Source organism: Diospyros lotus, chromosome 8 (genome assembly GCF_014633365.1).
Source record: "Diospyros lotus cultivar Yz01 chromosome 8, ASM1463336v1, whole genome shotgun sequence".
NCBI classification, from domain to species: domain Eukaryota; kingdom Viridiplantae; phylum Streptophyta; class Magnoliopsida; order Ericales; family Ebenaceae; genus Diospyros; species Diospyros lotus.
Window position 1 is genome coordinate 25,074,993 of NC_068345.1, and position 14,186 is coordinate 25,089,178.

A 14,186-nucleotide genomic window follows, 5' to 3' on the forward strand; every position below is an offset into this window, starting at 1 on the left:
AAACTCGATTTCTATCTTGCTAAAAGTCTAATAAAAATGAGAAATTTACCAAGTTGTCACACTTGTGATAATAACTTAATAATATTTAATTAAACACAAAATGAGAAAGTCAACGGTCATCGTTTGACAGCTTCAGCATTGACTTTGGGCAAGTGTAATTGTAAGAATCAAACTCCAACCCACTCACTACAGCTCTCTGCACATGCCGCCACATATAATACTGTCAGACTTTCTAGCAAGTTGCTCCCTCCATATACCATATCTTAATCCAACTAGGCCTTAGTTTCTATTCCAAGGATTCCAAGTCAACCCTCCATTACTCCAAACAACTTTCTCATATATATGTATATAATATATATTGTTCCACAACTCGGCACTCACACACATATATATATATAGCATTCACGTTTTAACATCTTTGACAGCCAGAGCTCCTATCATGGCAGGTGCACCCATTTCAACCGCCGCGCCAGTTCAAGGCCAACAGCCTGCTCCTGCGCCGCCAAGGTATGCTCCCCCACCGCCACAACCATACGCAGCCCCACAACCACAAGCACAACCATATGCAGCGCCACCACCACAACCCCAAGCACAACCGTATGCACCACCGCAACCCCAACAATATGCAGCACCACCGCCACAACCGCAAGCACAACCATATGCAGCACCGCCACCACAACCATATGCACCGCCACAACCGCAACCCCAGCCCCAACTCCAACCATATGCAGCACCGCCACCACAACCATATGCACCGCCACAACCGCAACCCCAGCCCCAACCCCAACCATATGCTCCGGCACAATCACAACCACAACCGTACGCGCCACCAAGTACCGCCACTCTTTCAAGTGTCCTGCCATACGGCGGTGGCCCACCGCCGGCGCCGGCTCCAGCTACTTACCCTCCTGCATCTACCGCCTACTCCGCGCAGCCTCCTTATACGACAAATCCTCCAAGTTCGGCACCTCAATCTCCTTACCCAACGTATCCTGCTTCCTTCTCAACTCCTCAGTCAGCCTTCCCTTCAGCTCCAGCGGCACCGTTACCTTATCCGGCCGCTCCTAATGCGGTGGCGTATCCGCAGCCATACTACAGTGCTGCAGCCCAGCCACCCTCTGCCCCGGCAGGCTACCCACCAGGTGCGTTTATAATTAAATAATAACTCTTAACATTGAAAATGTGATTATTAATAAAATATATGACTATATATGAATGCAGGTGCCTACGCACCTCCTCCGTATTAAGATCTACGGTTCCACGAAAATCTGAGCAATCTGTCGTTGAAGCGGAGAAGACGTACGAAAGAATTCACCGGCAATAATTAATTCATCTCTGAGATTTCTCCATCCCCTTTGTTTTTCTTTGAATTTCTGCCTAGAAGAAAAGAAACATGTGTTTGTTGTTTGGATGTTATAATTTACTTAATTTGTTTTGGCTGCAGATCAACCTTGATCACTTAAGCTTTGTAATTCTTGCAATGACACTTCTTCTCTTTTATTCAAGACTCCCAACGAATTTCCTGCCAAATGATGCTACATATTCATCTAGCAATTGAAAAGAAAAAAAAAAAAAAAACTTATCAACTTATTTATCTGGAACTTTTGTCCATTTTAATTTAATCCTATTTTGACAATAACTTCAATTTATGCATAATATTTTAAGATTTGTTGCAATTGTATTTTAATTTGGTATGCCACGTGACTCTGCTCACGTGACAAGATGAGGTCTGATTCATTCACTACAAAAAAAATCGAATTTTAGAGGTGAATTTTTTCCCATCATTTTGCGACAGTTAAAACTGCCGCAAAGTGATTTTGTAGCAATTTTAAAAATTGTCGCAAATACAACCATTGAGAGGCATTTTGTAGCGATTTTCAGCAACTGCTAGAGTAATTGCTGCAAAATTATATTTTTTGCAACGGTTTATTAACCGCCGCAAAATATATTATTTCTCGACGATTAATAACATTTAGTGACAGTTTTAAATTTCAATATAAATTAGTAGTGATTTTAGTGGTGGTTTTAAAACCGCTGCTACATTTTAATATAAAATTCAACCCCGGCGTGACTTTAACGATGGTTTTGAAATCGTCACTAAATTTGAATATTAGTATTGATTTTAACGACAATTTTAAAACAATTGCTAAATTTGAATACAAACATTGACTTTAGTGACGGTTTTAAAACTGTCACTAAATTTCAATATAAAATTCAATCAAGTCGTGACTTTAGCGGCTAAATTTCAATATTAGTATTGATTTTAGCGACAATTTTAAAACCGTCTTTAAATTTCAATATAAAATTTAATCCCGCCATGACTTTAGCGGCGATTTCAAAATCGTAGCTAAATTTAAGTATTAGTATTGATTTTAGCAGTGGTTTCAGAACTGCAGCTAAATTTCAATATAAGCATTAACTTTAGCGACAGTTTCAATACTGCTGCTAAATTTCAATACAAGCATTGATTTTAGTGGCGATTTTGAAATTGTCGCTAAAAGCATAGCAAATTTTTTTTTTTTTTTTTATCACCAAAACTAAGAACCTATAATTTATAACTTGTAAACCTAATCCAAACACACAATATCTCAACCTGTTTAATCATCAAATCATAAATATCCAACTCACAAATAACTTAATTAAATCTGTAATCTATAGACCAAATTCACAAATACAATATCTCAATCTATTAGCAAACAATAAATATCTAATCCAACTTAAATATTCAAATATTTAACATATCAAAGTCCAATCAAAATGGACTTACATATCTAAATAAAATTTAAAAATTTTAATTTTCAAGTAGTTCAAATATTTGAACAATATATCAACTTTGTTGGTGTGAAGGTTACTGTCTTACGAATGTCATGACTAGATATAGAAAAGGGCCTCGCCGCTAGTGACACTTGTCTAGTATGCGCATCTCATGCCTAAAATAATTAAAATTGTATTAGATATATACAAAAGTCGAAAACATACTTTGAAGAGTATTTGTGGAGATAAACATTGTAACACTCATTCTCTTAGAACTGCTCGAGAAGAGGTGCTACAGGAAAAATAAATATAACAAACTAAAACTCACCATAATAACTAAAACTGGAATCATCAATAACTCAACTGATCAACCATAACTGAAAAATCTCAATCAAACTATAACATAACTCTGATCCATGAGATGATCATCATAAACTGAAAATAAAGCCACCGGCTAAGATAATCCCTTAATTGAAATATAAATACTCCTAATTGACAAAACTCAACAAAACTCCCAGACATTTTTTATTCTTGAGCGGCTCCATGTACACACACTGTTGACCATTATTGCTAGGCCCCATATCCGGTACTCCCCTGCTAGGATCTGGAATGGTGAAGAGTACAAGGTGAGTTACAAAACTCAACAAGTAATAAACTGAAAGAATAACTGAAGCTGAATCGAAGAATATCGATACTCATGTATTACTAACTGTCATTGTACTGAGGGATATAATAATCAGTGTAAGGTTGCATTTACATGATGTAATACACATAAACTGTAAAGTAAATGCAGGTATACAACTTTGGCTCATAGGCTCACACAATTGTAATACATACAAGACTGATCTGAATCCTAAAAACATAAAAGTTGTAAGCACATACTATGAGCAATATGCCCCTAGCCCCCTAGTCATCACCAGGCAGGCAACACATAAATTGAACTGAAACTGAAACTAATGGGATCCTCGCGGATAAGCCGCCTAGCGCGCATACTGAATGCAATGTCCATACACATACTAACACACGATATGAAGTGCTCCATATAAAGTCATGCTCAATAGTCATACCAAGATGTATGCACATTATATCACGAAATAATGCTGAACATATCATGATAATTGCTAGACATGTTATATGATCTTCATCGATTATATTGGAATATAATGATTCAAGAGTTATGGGCATGCCAAACTTATTGTAAATGTCATAAGATTCCAACATTTGAGGATATTTAATCTTTATTTAGCTAACGTTATGGGTAATTTCTGAACCACTTCTTATGGACTGGACTCTACTGAGTAGGTCGACCCAACCTCTCGAAGCCCAAGGAGCCTAAGGCCAATGACACTTCAGCAAGGTTGTAGATCGTTGAAACCCGAGCTCTAATAGCGAGAGTAAACGAGCTCCCAGCAAGGCCTTTAGCTCGCTGGCAAATCTGATCAGCTCGTAGCACAAAAAGACCGCGTAATAATCGGAGGCAATGTCCTCTTTCCTTATCTAAAGCAAACCAAATCCTTGAATATGAGGAATCTATTCATGATTTTGTGGAACTGATAAGGACATATTATCCCAATAATATTGTCCTTCCATATTTAGAAGTTATTCAAATGGTAAACACCCCACTCTATAAATAGGGGTCAAAAAACCATTGTATGAGTATGATACATACTGTTACTCTGTCGAAATTATTAGAGAACAGTCATGGAGTAGGCATCATTCTGGTCGAACTATGTAAAAACTCTCTTACGTATCATTTGTTATTTGTGTTATTTGTTTATTCTCTTTGCATTCGTGTTTATTTTATCAGTGCGGGCCGATGAATCATGGTTGACCAATTCTGAACGTCAACATTTTGGCATTAGAAGGAGGGCCCGCTTTGATCGATACCAATGGCAAGAGGAAGAAACATAAGGAGTTCTGAAGTAGTGGTCAATGAACTCGATGATCTTGTTAGCCAACCGCTAGAAGTTTTGCCAGTCGGGGGCGCAGTCGTAACCGCTGCGACTGCTCCTGTACCCCCATTGGTGGGAGCCGCCTCAGGCATCCCCGCATGGGTTCCTTTCCAGTCTGTGACCCCTGTTCCAAGGATTGAGGCGATTCAGGCCTGGTAATAGTGTCAGGAAGCTTTGGAGAATACAATCATGCAGCTCGCCGATGCACTTAGGGCGTTAGCCCAAATGCATGTTTAAGTTGCGTAAAATAGGTGTAGGTCGCACCACTCAGGGGTGTCCTGCAGCTTTGGGGTGAAAGACCTATTCCAGATGAGAGAGAAGCTAGAGGAACGTCGTGACAGACTGGATCTGTGCATTCCTCTAACTCATGATCTAAGAGATCGGATGAGCGACGATCTCGGGGAAAAGAACTGGAGGCGCACCCCACAAATCTGAGGGCGAGAGAAAATCATTATGGAGATCACCGTGAAAAGGTTCATGAAGGGAGTTGGTGACGTGGGGATCCACTTTTAGGGGAGAGCTAGGCTAGGATCAGCCCAGGTCGCACCACATACCGCAACTCACCAGATCCTGGGAATAGGAGACGACATATGCCGCGAGATCGCTATTCACTAAAGCGAGGTAGTAGATGGGAGAGATAGTCTTCCCCCAGACGATATGTGGATCAAAACCCAACTGTGGAGGAATTACTGCAAATAGTCCAACAATTGGAGGTGCGTCATGGAGCACAGGATTGAAGGGGAGACCGCGATAAGAAGACCCTGTTCTTCAGGGAAATCGAATTAGAGCCTCTCACTCATAGATTCAAGGTCCCCAACATCCCTAAATACAATGGAGATGGCAACCCATATGACCATCTAAATGGTTTCAACGTCAAAATAGACTTGCAGACCTCTAGCTCATTGGTGAAATGTCGAGTATTTCCCGCGACCCTGGAAGACATACCTCGGACATGGTTAAGAAGTCTCCATCCTCGTAGTATCTGTAGCTGAGAGGAGTGTCAGAGGAGGTTCATCAACTAGTACAGATCACTCTGGAAGCAACTCGCTCCGACATGTCACCTCGCTACGGTCTTCCAACGATCCAGCGAATCCTTGAAGGACTACATAGAAAGGTTCAGGAGCGAGGTCAATAACGATGAGAACCCATCAAACGAGAGTATTTTGACTGCAATAGTGGCCCACTTTTAGATAGTCCCGCTAGCATAAGATATCTGAAATGAGGTCATCACAAAGATGATATAGAACAATAACATTCAACATCATAAATATTATCCTTAGATAAAATCAGTGAAACCTAACATAAGGGTTTACAACATCATCAATTTACATTATCTTGACACCATAGCCTACACAAAATGTAAACAAGGACACTAATGGAATTTAAAAAAATAAAATCTCCTCACAACATGCCCTCATCAAAATCATTAACATGGACCGTCTAACTTAGGATGTCTCTGTACACCTTTAAACATGGGCTCTAGCCTCACTAGACTCGCCCTCAATCACAACTTTACCTTTTCTTGGAATGACATGAGAGTACAACAAGGTGAGCCACAAGACTTAGCAAGTATATATATATATATAAAGCATGGAGATATAGAATCAAAGGTATAGATAACTAAGATAAAGTAAACAACAATTCTATGAAAAGATATTAGTAAAACACAACTCATAAGTTTTCCATTTACAACCATTTCCCATACCATGATTATTATACATACCATGTATTCATTTCCACGCTCATGCATATGCATCAATAGTAAGGAATTTTTCACATATTTCTCATGACTCCCACAATCACCATATCCATATATGAATATATATATATCATGAAAATACATCAACAATCAATAACAAATTGAGCCTTGCATACCGGGTTAATGACCGTCTCACCCGCATTAGGTGCTCATAGGATATCATTTTCTCACTCGCGGACATAGTAGACACACAAAATAATAAGTACGCAAAGCTAAAAATCATATTATACATCACACATGAAATCCCATGATCATGCCAACCATGTAACCATGTACATATCATGACAATTTCTCGACATGATTATCATGCATACTTGCTTGATTCAAGTGCATACTATCTCACAAATTTCATATTTAAGCAAGGTTTATCGAGCTTTTACGGGTTCAAAACGTAACCAATTAATTCCAAGAATATGCCGAGACAAAGCTTATAAGGTTGAGATTATGGAACAAAAATCAAATTTTAATTTGGATAGCACCACATGAAGTTATGTTCCAAAAATTAAAGCATTTTTTAATTTAAATAGAAATCCCAGATTTTAAATGGGTATTTCACAAGGAATTTACAAGATTAATACTTGTCTAATTAATCCAAATTCTATATCAAAACGAATCTTATCGAGTCTAGTTTACAACGTAAAAAGAAGATCTCGAATCAGATGTAACCATAGAAAGTTATGGCTTGAAATGTACAACATGAGCATATGGAGCTCACGGTCCTATCACAAAATGCATTCCATTGTAGGAAATGCTTGCTGGAGCTCACAGTTTTGATGTAACAAGCATGCCGTGGTATGACCTGAAAACGCCATTTCTTGCAATATTCATCAAAATTCTTGCACTAATATACACGTTAACAATAAAATTGTCATTCCTTTGAAAAGATGAGGTGAATCAAGCACCAAATGAAAACTTCAACAAGACCCATTAATCTTTAAGAATTTCACAAAGTATTTGTAAATAAAAAAAAAGACCCATTTTTAACAAAAATGATATTTTTAGCCATGGAGAAAACAAGATATACTCAAAATGAAGGGAAATAAGCAAAGAACTTGTATACAAAAGAGAGAGAGAGAGAAGAAATCTTGCATAATGAGAGAGATGCAAGGAGAACTTGTCGCCCTTTTTTTGATGGAAATAAACCAAGGAGAAAAAGCTTCCCTCAAGTCTAGGAGTCCACTTTTGAAGCTCCAAGCCAATAGATCAAGGAAATGGAAATAAAGAAGAAGAAGAAGAAGAAGACTTCTCGAAAGGGGAAGGGAGAGAGAGAATATAATGATTGAGAGACAAATGAGAGAAAAATGGGAAAAAGAGAAAGCCATATGTCTCTCACCAAATGACCCTTTTGCCCTTCACTTGCACACACAACCACAATTATTCTCATGCCCCACTTGGACATTTCATATTTCTCATTTCTTTTTCCATTTTCTTTATCAAACCCATTTACACAATTTTCCATTTACCCTTATCTTTTTCACACCCAACATAAGGACCTCAAGCCCTTTCTTAACATTTCACAATTCATTTCATTTCCCTATAATTTAAAACATCATTACAAATGGGCTTAAGCCCAACCTATTAATTCAACTCTTATTAATTAGGCCCAACTCACATAAGACCAAAGAGTTTATTTTCTTATTTGGCCCATTTAACACCCAAGAATTTCGTGAGGTTTTAAGTATAATTTTAATTGGGGTGTAAGTGAAATTTTTCAAAAGTTTTGAGGCTATAGTGTAATTTTTACAGTTTTGAATAACCGAATCAACTGTAGGGAGTGCCCAGAAACTTAGATATCAAAGAAAAATGATATATTATTAATGAGCTTCTCAAGGCATGATTTTTAATGCTGAAAGAAATCGGATTAGAGACAATTTTTGGTACAGTTATGGTTCAGGTTGAAAAATTGAATTACCGTAAAGGACTTTTGAAAAGTCAACAGAACCCTTAAATGAGTCAAATCTTCCATGAGGAACAACCTTTAAGTGGCTTTGGGTTAAAACAAAAAGATTTACGGCCAAATCGTTCATTCGAACCTAAGTGTAATTTCTTAAAATTGACCAATGGAGGTCAAAATGATGTTATTTCTGAATTCTCAGGGATGAAATGAAAAGCTTATAACTTGTGGACCATAATGGAATTTTTGGAAAATCAAGGGGCTTCTTAGAAAAGGCTAAAAAGTAATTTCAAAAGTTGAGAGGGCCAAACTAAAATTTTTGAAAGATTAATAGTGCCAGCCGTGGGCCACACCTCTCCCATCGCTTATTTCGACTATGGGAGACTCGAGGAGGGTGCTTAGGGGGTCTGCAAGGCTAGGCTAAGCCATTATGGCTGGCCTTTGGCTGAGAATCGGCCATGAGGGTGGTTGATTTGACAAAAATTAGCCGTGAGGTCACCAAAAAAATTAAAGATTTGGTGGGTCAAATCACAGTTAGAGCAAGACATGGTGAGGCCATTAAATGATTGTGATGATAATGGAGGCCAAATATTTGACATGAATAGACGTTTAGAGGCTTGAAAACGAGTATAAATAGGGGCCGAGGGTTCTTACAACTTTCAAACTCAAATTGCTCTCATTTTGGGTTGAATCGAGGGCTAGGGATAAGGGATTTTGTTAATTGCAAATTGCAAAGCTTTTCTAGAATGTTTGGTAGGTTTTCGTGTAGTTTTGGTGAGGTTTCGAAGCTTCGTCGGAAACCTAGGCTGTAGCTTTGGCCTAGAGTTTAAACGACTGGTTGGGATATCTCCGGTCATTATTTCAAGCATCAAGGCATACCACTGTGATCGACTAAGGGTGTAGAGCAAACCAGGAGCAAAAACTAGCATCGTCGGTGTACCGGAGCTGGAGAAGACGACTGGCGAGTGAAGCACACGTGCCATCCTTCACTCTCAGTTCACGCGTAGGGCGAGTGGCCAATGGGTATTTTTTTAATATTTTTCTAAAATTATTTTATGATTTATGGTGTTGAAAATTTTGGGAAAATGTTTGAGGAGACATTTATTTTGGAATTTTCAAGGAAAAAATAGGAAGGAAATAGGTGAAAATTATGGAAAAATTAGAAAAAAAAAAATGAATGTCTATGTTTCTTTGAATAAATATGATGTCTAGGGTGCTTTGAGGCTCGAGGTTGAGTAATTGTGCACTTTTTTAAACTTGGCACGAAAATCGAAGCTGTGCATGCTTTTCGAAGTGTACTAAATTTTTATTCGAGGTGAGTGGTTCTACCCTAAATACTTGGTTTTGATTATACCTAAACTTGATATGATTACATGCAAAGGGCTTTCGTTGCAAATGAACGGTTTAACATGTGATGGTTGTTTTAATGTAGGAGGTTCGTTCCAAAATTTTTTATGCATGTGTATTGAATTTTGTACGATAAATTATGTACATGAAATGTTCTTTTATATAATGCATCGAATCATGGCATGTGGCATTGACATGTTTTTGTGTTGTCCATGTGGGATGTCAACCTGAGATGTTGCTCGGATAGTATAGTCGTAATTCCTCATGGGTGTTTGTCAGAATAACGTACAGAGATATCCTGTGCCGGGATGACTACCTGGGGTTCCATGCCGAGCAGGTTTGTCAGGGAAGTTGCACTAGGGTAACTGGTTATTCATATGGAATGTTTCACTTGAGTGATAGCACTAAGGAAGTGTGCCAAGAAAAAATGCCCACTTGTGACGAGGGTTGAGAGTGGACACCACTCCGGATCGGCTTAAGTGGCGAGGCTGCGAGTGGACACCACCTCAGGTACCTTTGACCGACAACATTGTTTCCGAGGTGGACGTAGATTCCCAAGGATAATGTTAATCATCTTGTGGCTAGGGTTTTGTGTTACCATGATTCGATATGCTTTTGTGTGGAAACGTAATCCTTGACATGATTGTGGGGTGATCCCCGGGTTCTTGAATTGATGTTGACCATTTCGTGTTAGAAGTGGTAACGATGGTTTTTCGTTATGTCAGGGATAGGCGTTGATGTTGCCCTCTTAAGCTATGACTGTATTGTGCTAATGTGTCGATGTGGTTGGGTTGCCTTTAGAGAGATTGCATGTTCCTCGGTTAGGGTTAAGTGTATTGTGGGATTCTCTTGGACAGGGACATGTCGAGGATATATCAATTTGTTTCATGGTCTTACATATATTCATGAAATTATTTTGAACTCTCACTTAGATGGTTCAATATCTAATTTGGATTTGTCCTTAGAATATTCAAATCATCAAATGTTCCAGGTGAAAGTATCGATGCCAAAGGGAAATGAATTGCTGAGGAGTGATAGTTATTTGTAGATGGTTCGTAGCATGTCTTTTGGTTTATGATGTACTTTATTTTGATAATGTTATGTTAAACGGTGGTACAACTTTCATGTTATAAATAAATGGTTTCAGTTATGTTCCGATTGAGGTTTCGATCTAACTTTCGCATTTATGATAATGTTACATGTCTTAGTTTATCGATTCTAAGTTTGATATATTGAGAAGGTACAACGAGATTGTTGAGAATTGATTTATGTATATTGAATTGGATGTATTATATTGAAAAAAAAATATTCCCAAAATCATAAATTATTTAACGCCCGAGAAAAGTGGGGTGTTACAGTCCAACCCATTACTTTTGAATTTAACTAAATCCACAACCCACATGGCTTAGGTCCAATCCATTAGAAATGGGTTTTATTTAAATTTTTAGCTATCCCAAGCCTTTGGGATTTCATATTAGCCTAACCCTATTCATTAAACTCAACCCATTTTATTAAATTTTCAATCCCTTAAATTTCTTTATAATGCCAATTTATATACCCCAAAATAAAATAAAAATATCAATAATGCCATCCAATAACGGATCGTTACATGAACAACCTCCATCAATGCATAGAGAGAAAGGGGATACGGAAGATAAACCTAATAAGTTCACCCAACGATGAATGCATGTTTATATAATGAATGCAAATTTGTAGATTTGCGAGTGATAAAGAGTAGATGTCCTTGTCGTCACCGTAACAATGACTAGCCTTGACCACTACAAATCTAGGAGCGAGAAAGAAATAGAGGAAAGAGAGATAAGACAAACAATCATAATGGACAGATGCCCTTGTTATTGCCACAATTGTGAAGTGCCCTTATTGTTGTATACAGAAAAAGAAAGAAACAAAAGAGATGAAAAAAGGAAAAAAATAATAAAAAGAAAAAATATTTAAATATAAAGATATTTTGATCACTTTTTAAAATTTAATAATGATTGATTATCAATAAAAAAAATTACAGTTGACATTAAAAATAATTTTTAAAATTACTCTAAAGCTAAATTTTTTCATAATTTAAAATTAGATGAAAACTTGTAAATACCAATAACACGATACACATCCAGAGGAACATGCAACCCCCTCGAGGCCTAAATTTATGTGCAAGGCTTGCCATCACTTCTTTAATTTCTGGGAAATTTGGAAAAATAGGACTTTCAGTACTAAACTTTGGAAAAATTAGACATTTTGAAAATCTTTGCAAAACTAGGACTTTTAAAAATTGATTGGATAAAAATGCTCCCACTTTATATCAATAGTATATATCGGTGTAGGAAGATATGTTGGTTACAAAGTATCGGTCAAGTACCCATATCATATAATCAATACCCCATATCCATGCAGAGTAAACCCTAAACCCTAAGCATCGGTTACCTTATATCGGTGGACTATAACATATATACTCCATCGATATATGTTAACCTATCAGCATTTAATATCTACATCGGTTTGTAATAGATCTTGGCAGAACAGATGCCCATAAACTAATATCATTTCTTAACGTTCTTTATGTTTTCCCTCCTATTAATTCATTTTATCGCAAACCTTAACTCGATTTTTGGTTTTATTTCAAATCAATCATTGTTAACTTTGTCAAAACATGACAAAATAACGAAAAATTTGTTCTAACCTTATTTGTTGTTTTCTTCTCGCTCTTGTTCTTTGTCGTTTTCGCTTTCTTCTCAAACGATATATGACTTGAGCGAGCTATTTTCAGTAATAAGAAATGAGGAAATGACAGGATTAGAAAGCAAAAATTTGAAAAAAAATGAGATAACGAAAGCAATAAGGCAAGTTCTACGCAATGAACAATTAGAGACATAAAGAATGTAAATAAACTAGAGTAAAGACATGGAAACGTACGAAGGTATTGGTATCAGACAAATGGCATTTTTGTCTAATAGAAAATGAAACATCCTATCAGTGCAAACACTAGGAACAAAAAAAAAAAAAAAAATTAAAAGAAAAAGGTATCATTGCAGTATTAATATAAATTATTTGGAAAACAATATCGGTGCAGACATATTACCTATATAAATGATGTATACCGATGAAAACTTATTCAAAGGATACCGGTCAAAACCTATCAGTTGATAATCGATACAACAGAACTGATATCGGTTACATTGTAATTTATACAAAGATATCGATTATATAAATGAAGTATTTACCATAATAGTAGATGCAAAGGATATAGGGTAAAACATATTGGTTTATAATCGATACAACAAAATCGATATTTCTATTAAGTTTTTATTTACATTACAATATATACAGAGATATCGGTTATATAAACGAAGTATTTACTATGATAGCAGATGCAAAAGATATCGGTCAAAGCCATAAAACTTATATTATGTTTGGAAATATTAACTTTCTGTTTATATTACAATTTATACAGAAATATCAATTATATAAACAAACCTTAGCATCAATCTCATCTCATCGATTAGTTTGTAGAGCCAGCAACCGCATCCTCTATTACCTTATCAAGCAGCATTGTTTGTTGTTTCTTTCTGAATCTTTTATGACGCAACAATTTCTCCATCTTTCTCTATCACAATAATTTCTAGACCTTTTTCGTCCTTGATCTCTTGTTCTGCTACAAGAACTTCTCCATCTTTCTTGTCTTCATTCTCTTCTCCTACAACTATTTTTTCATCTTCCTCGTCTCTTTGCCTCTTTTGTCACAATTATTATAATTTCATCTTATTTCATATCTTTTAGCGAAATCACGTGTTTCTTACAATACAACCACATGTTTCTTACCCTTCTTATGAATATTCAACACAACTCATATTATAAACTAAATAGAAATTTCTGACACAACTCATATTAGAAACTAAATAAAAATTTCTTTTAGAGCGGCGAATTTTTGTTCAATCAATTTTCAAAAGTCTTACTTTGCATAGAGTTTCAAAGTGTGCTATTTTTCCAAAGTTCAGTACCGTAAGTCCTATTTTTCCAAATTCCCCGTTTCTTTATCACATTCATAGAGATTCGATTCGCCAATCTCGACTTTCTTCAATCGTATTGTTCTGAGAACGGGAGAGATGAAGTTCATGGGGATGGACTTTAGCTGCGCGTTGGGATCACTGAGCCACGGTGAGTTTCCCGACAAGGATTGTCTTCTTCCGCTCGTATCGAAGCTCCTTGGCTACTGCATCGTCGCCGCTTCCACCACCGTCAAACTCCCTCAGGTACTGTTGATTCTTAGCAGGCGCTCCATTCACCGAACCTGAACTTTTCTCTCTTGATCGTTGCTGATTTTTTCTTTAACTGGAATTTCATTATTTGTCGGTTTAACTTGTTCCTAAATTTCCTTGTCTTGTGTATGGTTCGAAAATCCGGGAAATTGTAAATTTTTTATTCGGGGTTTGGCCCGTTTCACGCTGTAAAAATTTGAAGTGTTTTTTAGTTA

The 14,186-nt window shown here is 36.9% G+C and overlaps 2 protein-coding genes across 2 annotated transcripts in view; both read left to right on the plus strand.

The window, feature by feature from the left end:
- Positions 1-426: 426 nt before the first annotated feature.
- On the plus strand, positions 427-1,505 carry LOC127808327 (vegetative cell wall protein gp1-like). Its single transcript, XM_052346829.1, has 2 exons — positions 427-1,142; positions 1,222-1,505. Exons 1-2 carry the CDS (start codon positions 440-442, stop codon positions 1,245-1,247), a joined length of 729 nt encoding a protein of 242 aa, XP_052202789.1. The 5' UTR covers positions 427-439; the 3' UTR covers positions 1,248-1,505.
- Positions 1,506-13,648: 12,143 nt separating this feature from the next.
- Positions 13,649-14,186, plus strand: part of LOC127808687 (mannose-P-dolichol utilization defect 1 protein homolog 2-like) — a 29,251-nt gene continuing 28,713 nt past the window's right edge. Inside the window, exon 1 of the mRNA XM_052347256.1 lies at positions 13,649-13,965. Coding sequence (XP_052203216.1) covers positions 13,819-13,965 — 147 coding nt within the window. The 5' untranslated portion in view covers positions 13,649-13,818. The remainder of the gene's footprint in view (positions 13,966-14,186) is intronic.